At 36.6% G+C, this 15,542-nt stretch overlaps 1 protein-coding gene across 1 annotated transcript in view; it reads right to left on the bottom strand.

Annotated features, from left to right (window-relative positions):
* LOC121482669 (olfactory receptor 13H1-like) overlaps positions 1-14,965 on the bottom strand; it is a 69,655-nt gene extending 54,690 nt beyond the window's left edge. Inside the window, 4 exon segments of the mRNA XM_041740488.1 lie at positions 7,509-7,513; positions 11,367-11,842; positions 11,844-11,910; positions 14,902-14,965. Coding sequence (XP_041596422.1) covers positions 7,509-7,513; positions 11,367-11,842; positions 11,844-11,910; positions 14,902-14,965 — 612 coding nt within the window.
* Between the last annotated feature and the right edge of the window lie 577 nt (positions 14,966-15,542).

The raw sequence follows: 15,542 nt of genomic DNA, 5'->3' as shown, positions 1-15,542 counted from the left end.
AATATTCTAACAAGGGCAGCCCGGGTGGCTCAGCGGTTTAGCGCCACCTTTGGTCCAGTGCGGGATCCTGGAGACCCAGGATCGAGTCCCATGTCGGGCTTCCTGCGTGGAGCCTGCTTCTCCCTCTGCCTGTGTCTCTGCCTTTCTCTCTCTCTCTCTCTGTGTCTCTATGAATAAATAAATAAAATCTTAAAAAATTAAAAAAATATTCTAACAAGCCAAATTCAACATTATATAAATAGAATTATTTACCATCATTAAGTGATATTTATCCCAGGAATGCAAGGTTGGCTTAATATCTCAAAATCACGGGATTCCTGGGTGGCGCAGCGGTTTAGCGCCTGCCTTTGGCCCAGGGTGCGATCCTGGAGACCCGGGATTGAATCCCACTTCGGGATCCCGGTGCATCGAGCCTGCTTCTCCCTCTGCCTATGTCTCTGCCCCTCTCTCTCTCTCTCTCTCTCTCTCTCTCTCTCTCTGTGACTATCATAAATAAATAAAAATTTAAAAAAATTTAAATATCTCAAAATCACTGTAATGCGCTATATTAATTCATTAAAAGACAAAAAGCACATGATTATCTAAATGGATATAGTCAAATAATTTGACAAAATCTAATACCTTTACATGATTATAAAATCATTAGGCAACTAGGAACAAAAGGGTTGCTCCTCAGCCTGATAAAGTCCATCAATTAAAACCATGGAGCTAACACTGTAATTAATGGGGAAACACTGAAACCTTTCCCCCTAAGATCCTGGAAGATGACCAGGATTTCTACTTTTGCCATTTTTATTCAATAACGTACTGCAATTTTTCCCAGGAAAATTAGGCAAGAAAAAGAAATAAAAGCATCCAGATCAGAAAAGAAGTACAGCTTTTTCTATTCATAGAGTCATGATCTTGTATATAAGAAATTCTAGGGAATCCACAGAAAGAAAACTGCTAGAACTAATAAGCTCTTTCAACAAGTTTTCAGGATATAAGATTACTGTGCAAAACCAATGCTATTTCTATATACTAGCAATGAACAATTCAAAATGACATTAAGAAAACATTTCCAATTACATAGCATAAAAAAGATAAAGTAAAATACTTAGGAATAAATTTAACAAATAATTGCAAGGCTTGTTCAATGAAAACTACAAAAAATTTTAAAATAATGTAAAGAAGACTTATTAGCATGATACCACATCAACAAAACAACAGATTTAAAAGTCTTATGATCATCTCAATAAATGCAAGAAAGCATATGACAAAATTCAATATCTGTTCATGATAAAAACTCTCAGCAAATCGTATTTAGAGAGAAGTTACCTCAACATAATAAAGGCCATATATGAAAACCCCATAACTAACATGCACTCAATGGTGAAAAGCTGAGAGGTTTTCCTCTAAGATCAAGAACAAGCTAAAGACATCCAGTCTCACCACTTTTTTCAACCTAGTACTGGAATTCTTGGCCCAAGCAGTTGGGCAAGAAAAAGAAATAAAAAGCATCCAAATTGGTAAGGAAGAAGTAAAAATTTCATTATTTACAGATTACATGATACTATACCTAGAAACCCCTAAAGACTCCACCCAAACAACTATTAGAAGTAATAAATGAGTTTACAAAATTAATTGTGATTACAAATTTAATGCACAGTTTTAGTGCAGTTTACAACGTTTAGTTTTGTAAATTTACAAAATTAATCCAAAGAAATTGGTTTCCAAAATTAATGCACAGAAATTGGTTGTGAGTCTATACACTAATTTATGTTTACAAAATTAAATACATTTACAAATTAATGCACAGAAATCGGTTGTGAGTCTATATACTAATAACACAGTAGCAGAGAGAAATTGACAAAACAATTCCATTTATGACTGCACCAAAAAGAATATAATTCCGTGGAATATCCAAGGAGATGAAAGAAATGTACTCTGAAAACCATAAAACATTGATGAAGGAAATTGAAGACAGCACAGTAAAGATATCCCATGCTCACTGATTGGAAGAATTAATATTGTTAAAATTTCCATACTACACAAAGGAATCTACAGATTCAATGCAATTTCTGTTAAAATACCAAAAGCATTTTTCACAGAACTGAAACAAATAATCCTAAAATTTTTATGGAACTACAAGGACCCCAAATAGCCAAAACAATCTTAAGAAAGAATGAAACGGAAGGTATCACAATCCCAGATTTCAAGATATAATGCAAAGCCATAGCAGTGAAAACAGTATGCTACTGGCACCAAAATAGACACATAGGTCAATGAAACAGAAGAGAGAGCCCAGAAATAAATCTCTATTTATATGCTCAATTAATCTATAGCAAAAAAGGTAGGAATACACAATGGAGAAAAGACAGTCTCTTCAACAAATGGTGCTGGGAAAATTGGAGAGCTACAGGCAAAAGAATAGAACTGGACCACTTTCTTACACTATACAAAAGAATGAACTCAAAATGAATTAAAGACCTAAATGTGAGACCTGAAACTAAAATTCCTAGGAGAAAACATAAACAGTAATTTCCTCAATGTTCGCAAGATTTTTCTAGATATGTCTACTTAGACAAGGGAAACAAAAGAAAAATTAACTGTTGGGACTACACCAAAATAAAAAGCTTTGCATAACAAAGGAAACCAACAAAACTAACAGGCAAACTACTGAATGGTAGAAGATATTTGGAAATGATATGTCTGATAATGTTCTGATATATTCAAACTATATAAAGAGCTTGTATAACTCAACATAAAAAATTGGGATCCCTGGGTGACTCAGCGATTTGGCACCTGCCTTTGGCCCAGGGCATGATCCTGGAGTCCCGGGATCGAGTCCTGTGTCAGGTTCCCTGCATGGAGCCTGCTTCTCCTTTTGCATGTGTTTCTGCCTCTCTCTCTCTCTCTCTGTCTCTCATGAGTAAATAAATGAAATCTTTAAAAAACCCAAAACCCCCAAATAATCTGATTAAAATATCAGAAAATCTGAAAAAATATTTTCCCAAAGAAGATATACACATGGCCAATAAACACATGAAAAAAATGCTCAACATCATTAATCTTCAGGGCAAATCAAAGCCACAATGAGATATCACCTTACACCTGTCAGAACAGCTAGAATAAAAAAGATAAGAAATAACAAGTGTTGGCAAGGAAGTAGAGAAGAAAGAACCCTTGTGCACTGTTGGTGGGAATGTAAGCTGGTGCAGACACTGTAGGAAACAGTATTACAGATAGAAATACTGCATTATCCAGTAATTCCACTAGTGGGCATTTACCATAGGAAATGAAGACACTAATTCAAAGAGACATATGCACCTTATGTTTATTGCAGCATTATTTACAATAGCCAAGATAATAGAAGCAACCCAAGTGTCTATGGGTAGATGAATGGATAAAGATGTGGTGTACATACATATAATGGAGCATTACTCACCATAAAAACGAGTGAGATCTTGCCACTTGAGACAACGTGGATGGACCTGCAGGGTATTATGCTAAGTGAAATAAGCATACCGAGAAAGACAACTACCATATGATCTAACTCCTAGGTGGAATCTAAAAAAATTAAATGAATAAACAAACAAAAAGCAGAATCAGACCTGTAAATACAGAGGACAGATTGATGGTTGCCAGAGGGGAGAGAGGTGGGAGGATGAACAAAATGGATGAAGGTAAGTGGGAGATACAGGCTTCCAGTTATGGAATGAGTAAGTCATGGGAATAAAAGGCACAGCATAAGGAATATAGTTAACGATATTGCAATAACATTGTATGGCAACAGGCGGTGGATACATTTGTGGTGAGCATAGCATAACATATATAGCAGTTGAATCGCTGTGTAGTTTCCACCTGAAACTAATGCAACATACTGAGTATAGTGTCAACTATACTCAAAAAAAAAAAAAAACAAAACAAAAAACTGTGTGGTACTGTATAAGGGCAGACTTATTGATCAGTGGAGTAGAATCAAACATCTAGTAATAAACCCATATATTTACGGTCAGTTTATTATAGACACAGGTGCCAAGACAATTCAGTGGAGGACACTGTAGACAATAATCTTTTCTACAAATTGTGTTTGGACAAGTGAATAAGCACATGCAAAAAAAGAAGAAATTGACCCCCCCCCTCCACCATCATATACAAAAGTTAACTCACAATAGACCAAAGTCCTTGTACACCTGGGTGGCTCAGTTGTTTAAACATCTGACTCTTGGAAACCCGGGGGCGGGGCTCAGCAGTTTAGCGCCGCCTTCCGCCCAGGGCCTGATCCTGGACTCAGGATCAAATCCCACGTCGGGCTCCCTGCATGGAGCCTGCTTCTCTCTCTGCCTTTGTTTCTGCCTCTCATGAATACAAAAACAAACAAACAAACAAACAAAAAACATCTGACTCTTAGCTCAGATCTTGATCTGAGTCTTGAGTTGGAGCCCTGCATTGGGTGGTGGAGCCAGGGTATTATGCTGAGTGAAATAAGTCAATCGGAGAAGGACAAGCAGTGTATGTTCTCATTCATTTGGGGAATATAAATAATAGTGAAAGGGAATATAAAGGAAGGGAGAAGAAATGTTGGGAAATATCAGGAAGGGAGACAGAACATAAAGACTCCTAACTCGGGGAAACGAACTAGGGGTGGTGGAAGGGGGGAGGAGGGCGGGTGTTGGAGGCGAATGGGTGACGGGCACTGAGGTGGACACCTGACGGGATGAGCACTGGGTGTTTTTCTGTATGTTGGTAAATTGAACACCAATAAAAATTAATTAAAAAACAAACAAACAAACACAAACAAACAAGAACCAGTCTTAATTGTCAGAGTTAAAATTTTGCAACTCTTAGAACAAACATAGACATAAATATTTGGGTATAAATATTTGTGACATAGGCCTAAATATTAGGTAGTGATTTCTTAGATATGGTAGCAAAATCACAAGCCACACACAAAAAAAACCAACAAACTTGACATCAAAATAAAAAGCTTTTGTGCTTCAAAGGATACTACTAGGAAACAAAGACAACCCATAGAATGGGAAAAATATTTTCAAATTAGATATTGAATAGGGATTTATATAATTATGTGAAGAGCTCTTACAAGTCAATAATAACCCCATTAAACATGGGCAAAGGATCTGAAAATACATTTCTCCAAAGAAGATAAACAAATGAAAAATAAGCACATAAAAAGATGCACAACATCATTAGTTATTAGGAAAATGCCAGTCAAAATCACAATGAGATACCAATTTTGGTCCACTAAGATGGTGTAATAAACTAGGTGAATAGCTTATTGCATTGGCTAAAATGTGGAGGAATTAGAAACTTCATATATTGCTGTGGTATGGGTACCCATATTTCTGTAGTGTTGCAGATACATGTGTATCCTAAAGCTTATTATTTCTGAAAATATAGCGAGAAGGACTGGATGAATAGATAAAATTTGGTATATCCATATAATGGAATATGATTCAGCTATAAAACATTAATCAACATAAAAAAACCTTGAAAACATTATGCTAAGTTAAAGAAGTCATATATTGCATGATTTCATTTACATAAAATGTCTTGAATAGGGAAATTCAGAGGCAGAAAGTACATTTCTGGTTGCTGGAGGCTGGGGGTAGGGAAAATGGGGAGTAATGGATAATGTGTACAAGGTTTCTTTTTGGGATGACAAAAATGTTCTGGAATCAGATAGTCATGATGATTACACATCTTAGTCAATGTACTAAATGCCATTGAATTGTGCAATTTAAAAATGGTGAAATTCTGGCATGTGAATTATATCTCAATAAAGCTTTTACAAAATGCTTAAGTCCTTACAGCAAAAAGGACTTTCTGAGTTTGTTCCTTTCTGAGCTCATCTGCTGCTTTTCTCCTTTTCGTTCACTCCTGTACAGCCACATAGCTTCCTTGGTGTTCTTCAAATATATTATGCATTTTCCTGCGTTTGTGCCTTTGCCTCGAATATTATTTTCCTACATATTCACATACTTCTCCCCTCTTTGTTCAAGTTCCAAATTCTTAGTTAGGACTTTTATGATCACCCTATTTAAATTTGAAGTGCCTATCCTGTCTTTCCTCATCCCTGTTACGATGCTTTTATTTTTAAAAAACATACCACATGATTTTTGTTTATGGCTTATGTTCTTGCACTATACCATAAGCTTCAAGAGTATGGAGACATTTTTACTCACTGATGTATCCCAAAAACCTAGAACAATGTAGAACAATGCCTGGTACACACAATATGTTCCCTATTTCTTTATATTTCTCTGTGTGTCTTTATTAAACATACATTCGTGTGTTTGTGTTTATCTGCTGTTTGAGGGAAGGAAGGAATGGGTGTTATACCACCTACCCATTCCCTTGCTCACTTAGTTGTAGCTACACTTGTCTTCTTTTTTTAAATTTAAATCCAATTTAGGTAACATATAGTGTATTTATTAGTTTAGGGGTAGAATTTAGTGATTTCATCAGTTGTGTATAACACTCAGTGCTCATTACATAAAGTACCCTCCTTAATGTCCATCACCCAGTTACCTAATCCCCCCACCCACCTCCCCTCCAGCAACCCTCAGTTTGTTTCCTAGAGTTAAGAGTCTCCTTTCTGTTCCTTAAACATGCCCGGCTCTTTCTTTAGGGCCTTTGTATTTTTTCCCTCATTCCAGTACGTTCATTTCCTCAACTCTTCAAACTTCACAATAGCATTTAATGGATCTTCAGTTTCAGTTTAAATATTACTCCTTCTGAGAGATCTTAATCTTACTGATTCAAAATAGATTTCACAGATCACCCCAGCTTCCAGTTTGTTTCCTTCAGAGTACTTATCATGCTTTTTAAAGTCTTTTATTTTTTTTTATTTTTTTTTAAAGAACTCATTTTATTTTATTTTTTTTTAATTTTATTATTTTTTTTATTTTTAAATTAATTTTTATTGGTGTTCAATTTACCAACATACAGAAAAACAACCAGTGCTCATCCCGTCAAGTGTCCACCTCAGTGCCCGTCACCCATTCCCCTCCAACACCCGCCCTCCTCCCCTTCCACCACCCCTAGTTCGTTTACCCGAGTTAGGAGTCTTTATGTTCTGTCTCCCTTCCTGATATTTCCCAACATTTCTTCTCCCTTCCTTTATATTCCCTTTCACTATTATTCATATTCCCCAAATGAATGAGAACATACACTGTTTGCCCCAAAGATTCAGATGCAATGAAACGTCGGGACACCTGCACCCCGATGTTTCTATCAGCAATGGCCACGAGAGCCAAACTGTGGAAGGAGCCTCGGTGTCCATCGAAAGATGAATGGATAAAGAAGATGTGGTTTATGTATACAATGGAATATTACTCAGCCATTAGAAACGACAAATACCCACCATTTGCTTCAACGTGGATGGAACTGGAGGGTATTATGCTGAGTGAAATAAGTCAATCGGAGAAAGTCTTTTATTTTTATATGTGATAATCTGTTTAATATCTGTTTTTCTATTAAAATGTTTAGTACCTAAGATCAGGAACTTTGTCTTTTTCACTGCAGATTCCCAGTACTAGAAAATTACCTAACACATAGAAGATACTCAATATGTTTTGTTTTGAATAAGTAAAGTAAGGAATAAAAAGAGGCAAAGTGTTAAATAACTTCCAACACTTACAGCCAGGGATACATACCTGTGTATGCTTTCCATAATTCCATGTATGGGCTTCAGCCAAGTAGAGCATGATAACTTTGCTGCACACAGAATAAACTGGGCAATTCAATGTACAGGCATCTTTGTGCTAGAGTTATATAATGTTAATGATGGTAAGAATAGTAAAAAAAATAGTAAAAATAGGGCACCTGGGTGGCTCAGTGGTTGAGACATGATCCCAGAGTCCTGGGATTGAGTCCTGCATCAGGCTCCGGGTGGAGAGCCTGCTTCTCCCTCTGCTTATGTCTCTGCCTCTCTCTCTGTGTCTCTTGTGAATAAATAAATAAAACCTTTTTAAAAAAGAATAGTAAAAATAGCTAACATTTTCATTTGCTTCCTATTTGACAATACTGTGCTAGGTGTTTTATATGGTTTATTATTTGATCCTCATAGCAATCCTATGAAGTAGAGACTATTATTACTATTATGACTATTGCTATTATTATCAATTGCATAAATGAGGACAGGGGTATCAGAGAGGTTAAAATAATATACCCATGGGTTGCATAGCTAAAGTCTTTCATTTTATTTTTAATTTTAAGTAGGCCTTATGCCCAACATGGGACTTGAACTCACACCTCCGAGATCAAGAGTCACATGCTCTACTGACTGAGCCAGGCAGATACAGGTAAGAAATGGTCTTTTAAATCTCAAAAGCCTGAATTAAAATGAGGTCTTTGTAACAATAAAATCTGGGTATGCAAGTCTTTATGTATATGTGAGATGGCAAATACCGGTATACAGGGTCATTGACTCAAATATATTAATGAAAAACTATCTGGCGAATAGTTTAATCAAAATAACGACAACAAAAATATTGCAGGAATAAGTGAACAATTTTCTGTGTGCTCCTTTCCGTATGATGAACAGAGAAGATTTAATCGTTCTGCTTTCGTGACTTGTAGAAACTCAAGGAGTGTTCTGCAGCTAATTAACTTCATTTTCTTATTACATAGTACTGGTGTTGACAAACTCACTCAAAACTCAATGATATATTCTTAGCTCTTGAAAAATTTAAATTTCTTTCCTTTGAACACTTCCAGGTGGGTCTCAAGTGCATTTTCTTCACTCTGCTGCTGCCAGTACACAGCATGAAGCTCTTTTCTCAGTTACGTCGATTTTTAAGAGGTCAGTTCAACCTTCTAAGATGTCGCCTTGTGATTTTGGCACACCTCATGAGAAGGTGGTGTGTGAGGAGGCAGAGTTGCCTATTATCAGCTGCAAGTCATAAGTGCTGCTTGGCAGAGATAAGAAATTGAAACATTTCCTAAGGCATTCGTAGTTCCAAAGTATTTCCTGCTTATTATAACTCAAACTTGTTTATTTAGTAATACAAGGGAGATTTGAAGAAGACAATGTTCACAATATACATTTAATAGAAAAGCACCTTATGCATGCATCTCTGATTAGTTGTTCTTATAATCTCTTACACTTTCTATTCATCCAGTCTTGATTTTGTGTCAGAAATCTTCCTGCAGCTTGTTCTCCACTTCCAGATGTAAAATATTTCTTTCTCTAGAGAGAACCCTGTCTAACATCTTCCTGAGGTAATCAAAAGGGAAGACATTAGTTCACCTGTCTAATTTTCTCTTGCAGCTAAAAAGGTCCCTGCCTCTCCCCAATAAATTTCTCTCTGTCAGCAAAAGTCACATCTCATTGCTTGTTCTTCTCTACCTCTTCTTAGTCTCTAATGAAAATGATCAAACTCCAATAATTATTAGGTTTGCAGTTTTGCTCCTTTTTTCCTTCCTTTTGAGGAATCATGTTTGTTTCGCCCCTCTAGTGTTTGACTGTATCTGCTCACCATTTCTTGTTAGTTGCCTCCCTTTTGTTTTAGGAGTGCCTTAGGTTAAATGAAAATTATTATAAATGCCAGAAATAAAACTTACAGAATAATTTGTTCAAGATTAAATCAGTAATGTTACAACAAAATTTGCATAACACCATAGATTCCCTCTCTAAAACGTTCTCTGTTGGGGTTCCCACATTTTTATTATTTTCATTTTCATTTACAATAGCCTTCTGTCAGCTTGTGTTGTTGACTGATTAGGTATCAATCGCTTGCTTACAGAGTGAAATAGAACTTATCAAACTGGGGATCTATCTACCTGTCAGGATGTATCTGGAAACAGTGGTGGAGACGGTCAGTGTTGAAATGATTTTGGGAGCTTTTTATTAGCCATAAGCAACTGACTGCAGCATTTTCTGTTTCCAAAATTGTACTGGTTCATTGTCATTTTGATCCTGAATTTGTCTTAAAATACAAATGACCAATGAACTTGGGAAACTTTCAGCCTCATCTCTAATAAGATAAATTCACATTAAGAAAACAGTGAGAACTTATTTTTTTCAGTCTATCATATTACCATGGATCATTTTTAAATGATACAGTCATTATTGGTACAGACCTACACAAATGAACACTCAGACAATTGGTTTGGATGTTAGAGAGTGGATTGACATTTTTTTTTCTTTTTTGGCTGACATGTATTCAGTGTTCACCACATGCTAAACATGATAGAAACTTAACCTGCATAATCTCATTTCATTCTCAAAACAACTTTTTGGGGTAGGTACTCTTATAATCCACATTTCACAGATGAGAATATTGAAGCTGAGAGATGACAATGAACTAACTAAATCCCATACTACTGTGAGTGGCAGACTTAAATATGTCTACTGGATTATATAACCCATGCAAGCCCCATTGAATGTGGGGATAATAGGTGGTTTTTTTTTCTCTGCCTGCTCTTTGTGTTAAAAACAATGAACACTATAATTTTTATAATTCAAAAATACAGTACAAATTTGCTTGTTTTTTAGGGAGTTTTAAAGGACCTAAATTTGCTGTTTGTGAGGTCCACTTTGGAAGCTGCATGAAATTATTCAGGAGTAGTAGACGTTGACAGAGAAAATGGGGCCCTGTCTACATATTAAGACATGTAATTGTAGATTCCATAGGGTCATCATTTCTGGTCCTCAGTATCTACACATGTGCTCACTTGGGCAGCACATATACTAAAAAAGTATCTACACAGTCTTTAAGGGTTTCTTGTTTCATCAGAAGACCTTCTATTTGGAAGTTCAGTAATTTTCCTCTCTACCCACTCACATTCATCACTCTGAAGCCTGGGTAATGGTATACCTCATACAAAAAGCGTTGAGTGAAGAACTGTCCATTGTGCAACTTGTTCTAGAGGATAGAATTCTTGTTATAGAGGATAACTCTATAAAAGAGAATCTTAGAATATTGAAATATTTCTCATTCAGTAAAACAACATAAAACTACATAGGACTAAAACAGAATTATTATTTTGTTTTATAAACTCTCCTACAAGATTGTCCTGTATAATTTATTACTTAAATGGATAGTATTGTAGATGTTTAACATGCCTTTTTCAGTGGCAGGATGTTCTTTATCACATGCTTGTTGGAAATAGGAAAAAAATACATTTGAAACAAATGACCTTACTAAAATATTGTTTCATATTTATACCTTGTAATTTATACAAGTCCATGTCAAGCTGTTGGTTAGATGAACCTCCATGGGATATTCATGTTCTTTTTAGGGTTCTTTCTTCCTTGTCATTTCTCTTAGAGCATCTTTCACATCTTTGTTTCTCAAGGTGTAAATGAGGGGGTTCAACATAGGGGTTACAATGCCATAAAATCCCAGAGATGTCTTTACCCTGGCCCTGAGATTCTCTTGACTGAGGTTTCAGGTACATGTAGATAGCTGTTCCATAAAATATGGTGACCACAGTCAGGTGGGATCCACAGGTGGAGAAAGTTTTGAGCCTGGCTTCTGCACAGTGGATCCTTAGCACAGCAACCACAGTGCAAGTATAGGAGATGAGAATGAAGGTGAAAGGCAGAGGCAGTGTGAAGATGCCAATGACTAGACCCAGAATAAGTCTGACTGGGCTGTCTGAGCAAGTGAACCTCAACAGAGCCAGGACCTCACAGGTAAAATGATTGATGACATTGTGTCCACAAAAATGGGCAGGAATTGCAATGATTGGTATTATTGCTAAAAGGAAGGCAGTGGCCCAGGTCACCATGGCCAAATGTATGCAGACCTGGTTGTTCATAATGATGGTGTAACGCAGGGGATTAGAAATTGTAATGAATCTATCATAAGCCATGACAGCAAGGAGCAGACACTGTCATCCCCAGAAAGAGAGCAATGGTCATCTGAGCATAACAGTTAGTATAGGAAATGGTGGGGTAATCTTTTAAACCATTGAACAACAAAAAAAGGCACCAAATTGCTAGAGTAGCGATAATCAAGGAAGGACAGGTTGGTTAGGAAAAAATACATAGGGGTGTAGGGGTGTGAAGCTGGCCATCAACTCTAACCACAGCAATGATGACTGTTAACTCACTAATGTAATCAGGTAGACTGCTACCATGGTGCAATCTGGGATTTTGGATGATTGGACAAACCCACCAGGATGAATTCTGTCACATCACTGCCATTACCAGTAACCAAAATATCGGTTTTTCTTCTATCTGCTGAGAAAGAATAAATTTAATTTATTTTAATCTGAGGAACATTTATTGGGGTCTGCTGTGTACTCAGTCTTATGTCAGGTGATATTAGGGAAAGATGTCTACAAAAGAAATGATACTGCTTGGAAGTTTATGTTTGAATTTGGGAGATAAAACACTCATACACATCACAGGATTAATTTGCAAAGTAGCGATGCCCATTGTAAGTCTTAATTCCCTCATCTATAGAATGAGGGGTTGGACTCCACATGAAACATGCTTTGTACCTCCCCCCTTAAAAAAAGTGCCAATTTACTGCTCATATATAATTAAACTTGAATCATAAAATTACTAATTGTTTTTTCCCTGCTATGGATATTAGCCTGAAATTTGTTTTTAGCTGGCTCATATCCATAACATAAAATTGTTCCTGGTTCACTCTCATTTCTTCCCCACCCTGCACATGCAATCAATCACTGAGTCCTATTGGCTCCTCCCCCTGAGTATATTTTAAGTCTACCTATAAATCTCCACAGCCAACATTTATCTAGTCAGAGCCACCATCTTATAACAGGCCTCCCTACTTCTATTCTTGCCTCTCTCTAGTCTTTTCTCCACACAGCAGCCAGAGAAACCTTTCACAAACATACATGATTATCACCATATCTTTCCCATGCTTAAAACCACTGTAGGGGTTCTAATTAGCCTTGGAATAAAATATAACCTATTTACCATGTCCTACCAGACTCTAAATGATTTGACCCTAACCTTATCTCACACTGTCTCTTGTGTTCACCCTGTTCCAGCCATACTATCTTTATGAAGCACTCTAAGCTCATTCTGACTTCAGAGCTTTTGTGCATTGTTTTCTGTCTGCAGGAAATATTCTTCCTATCCTCTTTGACTGGTGAACTCCTAGTCATCCTTAATATTTCAGCCTAAAAGAAATTTCATTAGAAAAAACTTCCCTAACTGCTCTAAAACAAAATCAGATCTCTTTGTTGCAGTTGTTTATGGCACTCTAAGTTTCTCCTGTGTGGCTTTTATTATAGTTTGTATTTATATATTTGTGTAATTATTCAATTTCTGCTCCCTTACTAAATTCTCAGCTTTCACGGGGAAGATACTCTGAATATCCTGTGTACTGCCTTATTTTTACCACCCACAGTATGTGGGTTCAATATGGGTTTGTTGAATGAATCAAGGCCAGTTATTTGGCTCTTCTGTCTTGTTTACACTAATGTCATGACTGAGACGACATTGAATTGGCTGAAGGAAATAAATGTTTGAAGGTAAAAAGCCCATGACAAGAAACAGTATCTCACAGTATTCAGTGTTACTAATGGCCTGTTATTCAGAAGTGAACTTTGATGTCTTGTATTTTTTTAGCCCTACAATTTACTCTTTGCATGAAGGGAAGGTATTATAGTAAAGAGAGAAAATAGGTATTATACTGGAATCTGAAAATAAAAGATTTTTCACACTTCTTTGTCCATTCAAATTTTTATTTATGTTGGTCTAATTCTTTCAAGTATGAATACTATCACAGACCAGCTCATCATTAAGGCCAAGATCGTTTTTTGGATTGCCTGTAAGATTCCCATCATGTTCTAGCCGCAAATCAGAGTTTGGGGCATTTATAGAAGATCTAGTTTCAGACTCATGATGCAAGTGTCAAGCCTTGGTGAGTGCAGGCTGTGAATAGGAAGGTTTGTCTCAGGAGCTGCTCAGCAAGAGGGGCCGTTCAGGCTCATGATGTAGGTGTTCTTTTCAGATTCTTTTCTAGAACAGACTCCATATCTCAGAAGGTACAAGACCTTTATGGACAAGCAATTCAGGAAGTAGAGTAAGACTTTGTAACAGGACCCTCAGTATTACCTAGTACAGAATGAGGGGGCTCTGAATAGAAATCAGAACCAAGGGCAGATAAACTGAAAAAATACTTAGCAGCTGCTAACCTTTTAACTATAGCTGTTCACTTATTACAGGCAGTGTTCCTAAGAAGCCCTGACTACCTCTAATGAGAATTAGAAGGCCCATTTTTGCTCTATATTCTAGAATTGGGATCAGAAAACAGAGTGAATCTGAAAGGACAAGTCTTCTTGGAATAGAGTTATGAGGCTGAGGCAGGAGTCAGGTGACCTTGTCTTTATGCAATGGTGACACCACAACCATAATTTCCTAATAGTGTTACAAGAATCGGATTTTCAGGGCACCAACTTTTTCAAGGGGCACTAAATCTTCACACCAGAATGATAGTATGTTGAATCATGAAGCCTTACTTTGATTTATAATCCTCACCGTCTTATAGTCTTAACAACCTCGGAACAAATGCCAGTACAAATAGCTGGAAAACAAAGAACACATTTTTGTGTTTACATGATTTGAGTAAATCTCACCAGACTGACCGTATATATATATATTTTTATTCAATAATTCAGTGAAGGCCAAAATCTTCCTAAATTATCTAGACATATGTGGAAATACACATATATTCACTAGTATCTGATCTTTCAGGGATATTTGGGGCACACTTCAAGGCCTTCCTTCACATGAATTTCCCAAAGAAGTCCTCGGTTTCACTTACCATGCAAAAGCATGTTTCCCAGGAAGACTCATTCTATTTTTAATACTAAAATTAAGGAATGTTTAGAGCATCCTCCTTTTTCTCTGGGTTTTTCAGAAAACTCCCAGAAGCTCAGAATACACTTAATGACATTAAGTATCCATACCAGGCAGTGTGGAGCGGTGGTTAATAGCATGAATTCTGGATCCAAGTTTGAATGCTGGATCCATCATCGATTCACGGTATGACATTGGCAATTTGCTTAACTTGTTTACACCTTAGTTTCCTCATTTGTAATATTGGAGCAATTACAGTATCTATCTCAAAGAGTTTTTGTGATATATACATATTAGCTATTATTATTTTTATATAAGGCTTCACTTGGGAAGTAGCACCCATGGCAATGTCACCACTTTGGTTGTCTTTTTTTATGGAGGGTGGGATAATTCAGTGAATGAGGAAAGAAATAAGACAATATGGCTAGATTACAGAGTGAGCCCTCTGGAGACAGAATTTACATTTTATTTCTTTAAATCCAGTAGTTGGCTTAGTTTCTGACACATGGGAGGAACTTTCAATATATTTGAAATTGAAATTATTTTACTCACCTGAATAGAAAAAAAAAGACCCACAAAAACAAAAACAAAACCACTATGGTCTCTAAGAGTTGTGCTGATATAGCCTCTTATGTGTTACACGATTATCAGCTTACTGATGTGCTGAGTCTGTCAAGGGGAATGAGTTACAGGGGCATCCTGAGATCCATGTCAAGACTTACTATTCAACATGTATATGTTGGTTTGTTTC

Source organism: Vulpes lagopus, chromosome X (assembly GCF_018345385.1).
Source record: "Vulpes lagopus strain Blue_001 chromosome X, ASM1834538v1, whole genome shotgun sequence".
NCBI lineage: Eukaryota > Metazoa > Chordata > Mammalia > Carnivora > Canidae > Vulpes > Vulpes lagopus.
The sequence above is the reverse complement of the archived record's forward strand: the minus strand, read 5'-3'. Positions and strand labels throughout refer to the sequence as shown.